Here is a 9,476-nt window from a genome sequence, read left to right as displayed (position 1 = left end):
TTCTTCTATTCTTACCTTTTACTTTGTGTGTTAGATATCCCATGAAAACTAGAAAAAAAATATACCAACATGTCACCAAGCCTCTACAAAATATACCAATCTGGCCATTTTGCCCCTAATTATCAGACGAGTGCAATATATACGATACGCCGAAAGTCGGAAGTGTTAAGACAAAATATACACAAATGGCTATACATCTAGGTGTACATTTTCAAACTAATTTGATGCTTCAATGCTTACACCATGGAATTAAAAAGAAATTATGATATATACAGCATCAGATAAAAATGCAATTTTGATTACAAAAGAGAGAGATGGTGTATGCATGCCATCCCATGCGGCCGACACGCCTCCAGCCCCCTTTCGTCCTGAACAAACACCAACCCACCATTTTGTTAAAAGGGATGGCTGTTGCATCCTCTAAAATGGACCTCCAACCTCATCTCCTCCATGTGAAACGTCCTTGCGGCTGGGTCCCATAATTCGGTACTGCTACAATTGCTCCTTAGGCCCCCGTCGCCTCCGAAAACCTAATATGCGAGGTTAATTAAGACCCTTTCATTCATCAACAAAATGAAAACATGTCTGGTTTTTCCCCCACTTGGGTATGAAATTTTAGTTATGTGTTAGAGTCAGTGATATTGTTGGATCACGAAAGGTATAATAATAATAATAATAACAAATACTTCATTCCAAAATTTTGAAACATGAATTCTGTTCTTTTATTCAATTCTGTTAAGTATTATTTTTTAACTAATAGAGTAGGAGTTTCTATTCCATAAAAGCATCCAGTTTTCTGTTGATTGATTAACATTAGAAGGTAACAATTTTCCTAGTGGTGAGAACAAACAGAGTTACGTTAGAGGTTTCAAGCGAAAGAGCGGGGTACCTAATTTTTTTTTGGAAAAATTTAGGAGCAATTAGATTGAGCGTGTTGAGCTTTATATATATTGGTAAATGCTAGCACAAACTGGACTACATACAATACACTATTGGATGGCATTAGTTTTCACAAATGATGCTATATTTGGAAAATGGGAGTCGTTCAGTTCAACTTGCACGTTCAATGAACATAACTTTGTTAAAGTCAGATTATGCATTTGATTAAACAAAATTGGTCGCATTATGCTCTTTTCCGTCAAAGGAGAAAATGTAGATAATTCAGTCGTTCTCCCGCTAATATATAGTTTAGTGCAATTCTAATTCTGTGGGTCATCATGTCACAAGTAGCAAAAAAAAAAAAAAAAAAAAAAAAAAAAAAAGAAAAAAAAAAAAAAAAAAAAAAAAAATCAATAAGTAATGCCTACTTAATATATCTGTTGAAGTCTTTGCAGGTTTTCTCGTTTCATCGAAATAACAATGAGGAATCAAATGTCATTGACTTGCACTGATCTCGGTAACCATTTTGTCTTTGAACTGATAGACCACTTGCTATAATGATGCATAATTTTAATAGTTTAGCGTACTAAATATCATTTAGAAAATAAAGAAAAACTAAAATACAACACAATTAGGCTAATAATCAGGATTTGCTTTGTTCTCAATTGGACAATTGAGTTTCAACCCAGCAAACTAGGACAGCAACCACAACAAAGCTTTTGTCCTAGTATTTTTAGAAGATTCACTTGTATCGTTAATAATAGGGTAAATTAAACTAAACCCCCAATAACCTTTTGGAATTGTAGAAAATCCTCAACAAGTTTCTACATTTTTGCAGATAGCCCCCATGAACTAGTACGAAAAAACAACATAAAAAGTCATACTGAAAGTTTTGGGGGTTTAGTGTAATTTACCCAAAAGATATTTGGGCTTTCTGCAAAAGTTACTGGGGGTTAATTTGCTACAAAATGCTTAAAGTTCTTACCGGTTTAATGTAATTTACCCATAACAGTAATAAGTGTTGCGTTTAAATTACAACTTATCTGAATTAAAACAAAAAATTATAGTTTCTTCCCGTTATATTACATAATCGAGATTAGATCACAAGAGATCCAAGTTCAAACCTTGACTAGTTAATCACCTGAGTTCAACTAGATGATAATGATAATAGCAGCGAAAAAGTCAAAAATGAAATGAAAATACCATTGACAGATAACAATTAAGAAAATAATAATGGCGCCTATGCTTATTTGGATAAATGTCATTTCTTGGCAGTATACGTACGTTTTCCAGACTCTTATCTTTTTCATGAAATTTTTTAGGAGATAAAGATTCAAAATATTAAGAACAAAGAGTGACGTTTACAAAGGAAGCAAAGCTTCAAGGAAACTTCCTTGCTTACTTCCCAATCATAGTATACATAAGCATGCTTCACTCAAACACAAACCTTTACTACAATTGGAAGACAATTGAATGTTGCCTCTCCATAACTCATAAAAGTGGAACCTCTCCATGTATATATACTCATATCAGTACCTTACTTGGTCCTTTAATGGAGTTAGTGCTCATCCCAAATGCCCACTTTCAGAGAACCTAGTTTGTTTTGTTTTCTTAGTGGAAGAAGGACCTCTAAACTTTTATTCTAATTGCTTAGCAATATCATAGATGAAAACGGTAACTAGATTTTCATCCCGTGGAAAACACTGCAGTACAACACATAAAATACAAATTATTTGTACAAAATAGCTAAACAAACACTTTATTTGCAATGAAAATGCATTTTCTATATCAAAACATGTAAATCTAACATTTTTCCAACTAACCGCACACAGAGTATGCATTTGAAATACATTTCCTATAACAAATTTGTTGATATCTAAAAGATGCTAATTTTCTCTGACAAATACTGCATACAATATTATCTACATGCATATTGTTGTTATAACAATTGAAATACATGTTGGGATTTTTAGATCTCGCAAAAACCCCAAAAAACCACCAAACGCAGTAAATAGAATCACACAAGATTTAACGCAGAAAACCCTCAACAGGAAAAAATCACTGGAGTAAAAATCAATCTACTATCATGCATCTTCAAATTACAATCTTTTGCACGGCCGCCAAACCCTCTCTCTCTTTCTCTCTACTCTTCGTTTTTTCCCTCCAACAATAGAAGAATATATAGGGAAACCAAAACCCTATCTGTAGCCTAATTTCCTAATTAGAATAGGATTCAAACTCTTAATCATGATAAAACCCAGTCTCCTAATCATGATAGATCTCTAACCCTATCTAATTCTCATGAAGTTATACAAAGAATCAAATACACAATACTAACAATCTCCACATTGGATTTAATTCCCAAACTCCCTTGAAGATATAACATCGTTGTTTTGAAACTTTATCACTCCCGCTAGAGTATTCTATTTCTTTCGCAATTTCATCTGTCTCGCTGTAGCACCTCCACCTCAACGAAAAATTTTCAAGTGTCTCAACGGCTTTAGAAAAACCCACTCTCTTATTCTTGTTCTTCACCTCTCTCTTGTGGAGAAGAGTCTGAAAAGAGTAATCTACACCATTAATGGACCATCAATCTAAATAGCAAATATGGTTGCTATTCTTCCTCCCTCGTAAAATTAAATCACCATCTTTATACACTTTGCACCACTCTCCTTCACCCATATACTTGTATCCATGTTGTTGGCCTTTTTGCTTTGATGATGTTTTAACAAATAATTTATAACTAATATTGTATGTCTAGTGTTTGTGCTTTTGTATTTATTCTAGACAAACAATCAGTTGGAGGATGGATGGATATTGAGCCTAAGCGATCACATCAAATGAAGGTTGGTGGAATATTAGAATGAAGACATTGCAATTCAAGTCAATTCAAGATCAAGCTTCATCCGTAAAGTTTACCAAGATGAGTTACATCGAAGATCAAGAGAGTTTGGATATAGTTTTTATAGTTTAGGAGTTTATACTATGTGTGTTGGTACTTAAAGCTCATATATACACACACACACACGTTTTGAGTTTTCGTTTTCAAGTTTAAATATGAAACAAATATAATTATTTATATACATACATACATGTTTCATATTTATCATTTTTTGGGTTTGATAAACTATGTGTTTAGTCACATATACATGAATCGAATACACATATATAAATACATATTCATGTTTATATGTGCTTATTATGATTTCATTGAAATCAAGTTTTGATTATCATGTTTATTATTTTGAAATATGTGTATTTTCGATGAAATATTTTATTATTGGTTTATGGACTTAATAACACTGGTTTACATCTTTTCCTAAGTCTATAAACTCATTCAAAAGTTTTTAAAATATTGTTTAAATCAAAATATCAAAAACATGTATTGTTTAATTTTCATGTTTTTAGACTATTTCGCAAAATGAAGAGTTTTTATTTTTGGGAAGTGCAATTCCAAAAATTCATTTTGTAACATGTTCATTATCATGTTTAATAAATATTTTCCAAAGTTTTACATTTTTAAAATTTATTTGCTATTTTTAAAAGATGTTTAAATTTTAATTTTACTATTCATTTCAGGCTGATAACTTGTTATCAGTCGATTGATAGAGTTTATCAGTCGACTGATGAAATCATCTAGAAAGTGTAAAAGTTTCTATTTTTGTTATTGATGAACTATCAGTCAACTGATGAGTTTATCAGTCGATTGATGAAGTCTTCATTCAATTAATGAGATGTGAGCTGCTTATAATAGTCAGCTCATCAGTCGGCTGATACTGTTCATTAGTCGATCGACGACCTCTAACGGCTAGTTTTTCCAAATTTTTAGGTTTCTGTTTTTTGTCTTTTGCCTTTGTTTTCTCTTGGTTTTAGGGCTTGTTCTATGATCCTATATATACCCCATACCCTCTAACTTCTGAGAACAATTAAGAAAATTTTTAAATAAGTTTAAAGGGTGTTTAAAGTTTGTTTAAGTGTGTTTACAAGTTTTGTTTGTGAAGAAATTTTTACAAGAGCTTGAGGAGATCATTATTTGGTGTTTGAGCTTCATCTCATCTCTCTCTCTCTCTCTCTCTCTCTCTCTCTCTCTCTCTCTTGATCTATAGAGAAGTTTTTCTAAACTCAATTTCTAGCTTCATTTATATTCATTGTCGATTATTATTTCTTTAGGCTAGATTTTTACATTGAGTTTAGTTTGATTTTATTTATACTCTTTGTTCACACACAACCATTGAGTTTTTAGTATTTTCATACATAGCATATTTGAGTTGTGAGAGATTGCAACATTGAGTTGGGCTTCATTGTGTTCTCATATATTGTAGAGAACAAATTATTTGTATTTGTGCTTAACTTGTGAGATCACTTTGTAATATACTTGTACACCGAGAGAAGTGTGTGGTGAGAGACGGGGTAGGTTCCAAGAGGAGTGACATCGGTAGTAAAGCCTAGAGAGAGGTCGTAAATCCGAGTACTTGAGGAAGGACACGAGCTAGAGACCAACATTTAGAGGGTGTAGAGTGTGATTGTAAGAGTGTGTATTGTGAAAGTTTTCGGTAAGCTAGAAAACCAAACTTGTGAGGTGTAAATATTTTTCGGGTGAGCGTCGAAAACCCAGTTGTGTAGTGGATTCTCCCCGGGAGTGGGGAGCAGAGATGTAGGTCGGAAGGACCGAACTCTGTGATTAGTTTCTTGTGTTTGAGTTTGGCTTTGGCGCATTTATTCTTATATATTTTTATATCGCCATTGTTGCATGTTTATATCACCCTTGTTTATATTACATATCCTTGCTCATATATCTTGTTGTATATCATAATTGCTAAGATATTGTTAATTAGTTTTTTGGTATTAATATCGGATTAGATTAGCATTCACCCTATTCACCCCCTTTCTAGGGTACTTCTAGTGATGTCATCTCACCCAACGAAATTAAATTAGGACCACACGACGGCACATATCTTACATAATGAAGAATTCCGACCTTCTTAGTGTGAAGCTTGAAGTGAACACTTCTAACACCTTCAACCTTCATCTTCTTGTTGTTTCTAACAATCACGTCGTCAAATTCTTTATCGGTCTCCAACGTGTCAAAATAATTTTTGTTGATTACAAACATGCATAGAGGCTGCGGAATCTAATACTCAAGTATTACTCGCATTAGTACCTGTACTCTGCATCAATAACACCACATCTTCATCACACACAACCACAAAGGAGTCCGCCTTCTTCCCATTTTCTTGCAACTTTATCTGTCTAATACTCTTCAAACCATCTCACATCTAGGAACATCTAAACTGAATGTAACCATTCTCTCCGCAATAATAGCACTCCCTTTCGCTGTCGTCTCGGGCCTGAGATTTTGACCTTCCTTGATAACTGTCACATCTCCTCTTACTCCTTCCTTGATTAGAACCTTCAAAAGCTAGTGCACTCTCACCACCATTAGATGCGCTCTCCTTTCCCATCATTCTTTCATTCTCACGTAGGAGTACTGTCACATCGTCGAACTTTAAAGTCTGATTTCCTACAATTATTGTCTGAACTAAAGGCTTGTACGATTTCAGCAAGGAAGACAATAAGAGTAGTGCTTGCTCTTGTTCTTTAATTTCCTCATCAATATTCATAAGTTGGCAAACTAGCTGATTAAAAGCATTGATGTGGTTTTGAATTACAGTACTTTCTTCCATCTTTAACGAATAAAGCTCCTTCCTCAAACACAATCGGTTGGCCATCGACTTCGACGCATAAATCCCTTCGATCCTTTCCCATAGCCCCCTTGGTGTGGTCTCTTGCATAACATTGTACTTGATCTCGGGAGCGAGTGCCAAACGAATTGTGCTAACCGCCCTCTTTTGTATGGAACTCCATTCAGTATCCTTCAATCCTTCAGGTTTCTTCTCATCCAAATCTTGATCAACACCATGCTACACCAGAATATCTTGAACCGTGCACTGCCATACTACAAAATTTAACTTCTTGTTGAATAACAAAATATTGAATTTCGGACCCGAAGTAGTCATCATCCTCTAACCACAATCAAAATTTAAATCAGTCACTGTAGAGATTGAATTTGATAAAACCGACATCAAAAACGAATTTAGCATGTCGAAACACCCTAGGAACGACTCCTGGATCACCAAAATCCTCCTCCAAATCCTCGATTAAAAGACAAATCAATTTGCACTGTCGGATTTCTCCACCATATGAAAAGGCCTCCCACGCCGCTACAGTATCCGGCTATAGTATTACGCTACAATGCCCTTTCATTTTTTTGTTTACCCCGGTGTCAATCACCACGCTTCGACCACTGACACCTTCACTAATCGCGCACCGGTCAAACCTCCACGAACCGTCGAACCTGACTCTGATACCACTTGTTGGGATTTTTAGATCTCGCAGAAATCCTAAAAACCACCAAACGCAACAAATAGAATCACACAAGATTTAACGTGGAAAACCCTCAACAGGAAAAAACCACGGGATTAAAAATCAATCCACTATCACTCCAAATTATAATCTTTTGTACGGACAAAGAGTGCCAAACCCTCTCTCTCCTTCTCTCTACTCTTCGTTTTTCTCTCCAACAATACAAAAATATATATAGGGAAACCAAAACACTATCTCTAGCCTAACTTCCTAATTAGAATAGAATTCAAACTCCTAATCATGATGAAACCCAGTCTCCTAATCATAATAGATCTTTAACCCTATCTAATTCTCATGAAGTTACACAAAGAATCAAATACACAATTCTAACAATATATATGCTAAATAACCACTAAAATCTATGATACTCTCTACGGATATGTATGTTAGCTTCTCACTTGTAGCATCAATTATTACTCTCAAAAGATCCGATGGCAAATATATTGTTCTAGATTATGTAGTAGTAGGGTTGGTCTCCATGAGATAGTGTCCCTTATCTACTTTTATTTGTTCCTATCACTTACAACACAACTTAGATCAAGAAAGGGGCATCATAATGTTATGAGAAAGAATATCATGGTATCGAAATTCAAGCAATTGAAGGAATCTAGTCCAAAGTGGGTGGATGGGTCCAAGACATTGGCCCCTCTACATCTCTACCTAGATCTACACGTGATGGTTCGGTCAATTCATTAAATCTTAAGTTATTATTAGTGTTGACATATTAAAAATATGCTTATTTTAAAAATAATTAAGTGGTTTAGAAACTAAAACATTGTTCAACATCTTCTTTTTCTTCCATCGCATTCACATACTCTTATCATAGTTGAAGCTGTCAAAATGATGCGCCTGGGCATCGACCTCAACATTAGTAAAGCACCAAAAATAGAGTATCAGTATAATATCACTGCATTAATTTATAATAAAATAAGGAAATAAAACATGTGATGTGAAGACTAATGAGAAACGAATATAGCAATGCACAGGGTTATTATAAAGCTATATTTACAGTATAACCAAAAGTGTAGCAGAGGAAGTTAAGATTCTAAACAAGGTTAAGTGGGTGAAAGGTAATTCATCAAGTACTTTATATCAATCCAACAATTTAGTGATAAAAGTTAGGTTTTTAATTGAGAGAACCAAGAGTTATAAGGAGCAAAATCAAAAGGAAGAAAAATAAATAGTATTCCCCATATGGAGAGAGTTTGGTGCTATAAAATGTGCTCAACCCTTTCAACATCCACAGTGTAATTCTCGATCAAGAATCAATTGTAATTTGAAGTAGCATTATAACTCTATAACGAGCAAGTGTTTACAGAGCTTCAGATCTCAAGTAAATAAAATTTTCATGAATATGACAGTATTTTTACAGCGCTTGAGCCAAGTACAAAGCAAAGTACATTAAGCCATTTTAAGTACAACTAAGAGCATTAGTTAAGTCAGGCTCACACTGTTGGCATGATCAATACATCTCTATGGTTAAGTTGTCTTGGCCTTCTCTCTGTACGAAATAACTGTTCATGTATCAGCCTAACATGGCTAATTCAACAGCTACAGTAGTTCTAACTGCTAGTTGTTTACATCGACTGCTTTAAACCAGTGCATTATATTTTCAGTCAAAAGAAGGAAACTGAAGAAAATTATGGCTAGCGCATTTTTTTTTGAACTGTATGGCTAGCACATTGCTAGGAAATAATTGTGCTTTAAGAAATGTTTTGAGGTTCATATAGCGTGAGGTTATAAAGCATTCAATGATCAATATAATTATGTTGAGGAAATGGTGGCCCACATCATATTAGGTAATTTCAATAAAAAAAGTTGCACTTTTTTTTTTAAAATGAAAAGTCAAATAATGAAGCATAAATAATAGTCTTTGCTCTTTTGTGGTTTATATCTATGTAGATACTAGATAGGTATCCATAGAGGTTAATAACAGTAAATAGAGCAGTGTTGTGACTATGAACATTCAATATGGAGTAGTATTGTCAAGTCATGATAGAATATATAAAATTACGGTAGGCGCCGAATCTAAAGACCAAAAAATACACTGACGTAAGGCTTGGTTTGATAAAGGTGTTGAGGTGAGAAGCGCACGGAGGTGGGGATTCTTAAACTTTCATGTTTGGTTGGAAAGAAGAAGAGGGAATATATATATATATATATATATATATATA

At 34.1% G+C, this 9,476-nt stretch overlaps 1 protein-coding gene across 1 annotated transcript in view; it reads left to right on the top strand.

The window, feature by feature from the left end:
• LOC109834899 (DELLA protein SLR1-like) overlaps window positions 1-1,437 on the top strand; it is a gene marked incomplete at its 5' end in the record, with an annotated part of 4,091 nt that extends 2,654 nt beyond the window's left edge. The window contains 1 exon segment of the mRNA XM_020402917.1: window positions 1,335-1,437. Coding sequence (XP_020258506.1) covers window positions 1,335-1,437 — 103 coding nt within the window.

The sequence above is a fragment of the Asparagus officinalis genome, chromosome 3 (assembly GCF_001876935.1).
Source record: "Asparagus officinalis chromosome 3, Aspof.V1, whole genome shotgun sequence".
Classification (NCBI taxonomy): domain Eukaryota; kingdom Viridiplantae; phylum Streptophyta; class Magnoliopsida; order Asparagales; family Asparagaceae; genus Asparagus; species Asparagus officinalis.
The sequence above is the reverse complement of the archived record's forward strand: the minus strand, read 5'-3'. Positions and strand labels throughout refer to the sequence as shown.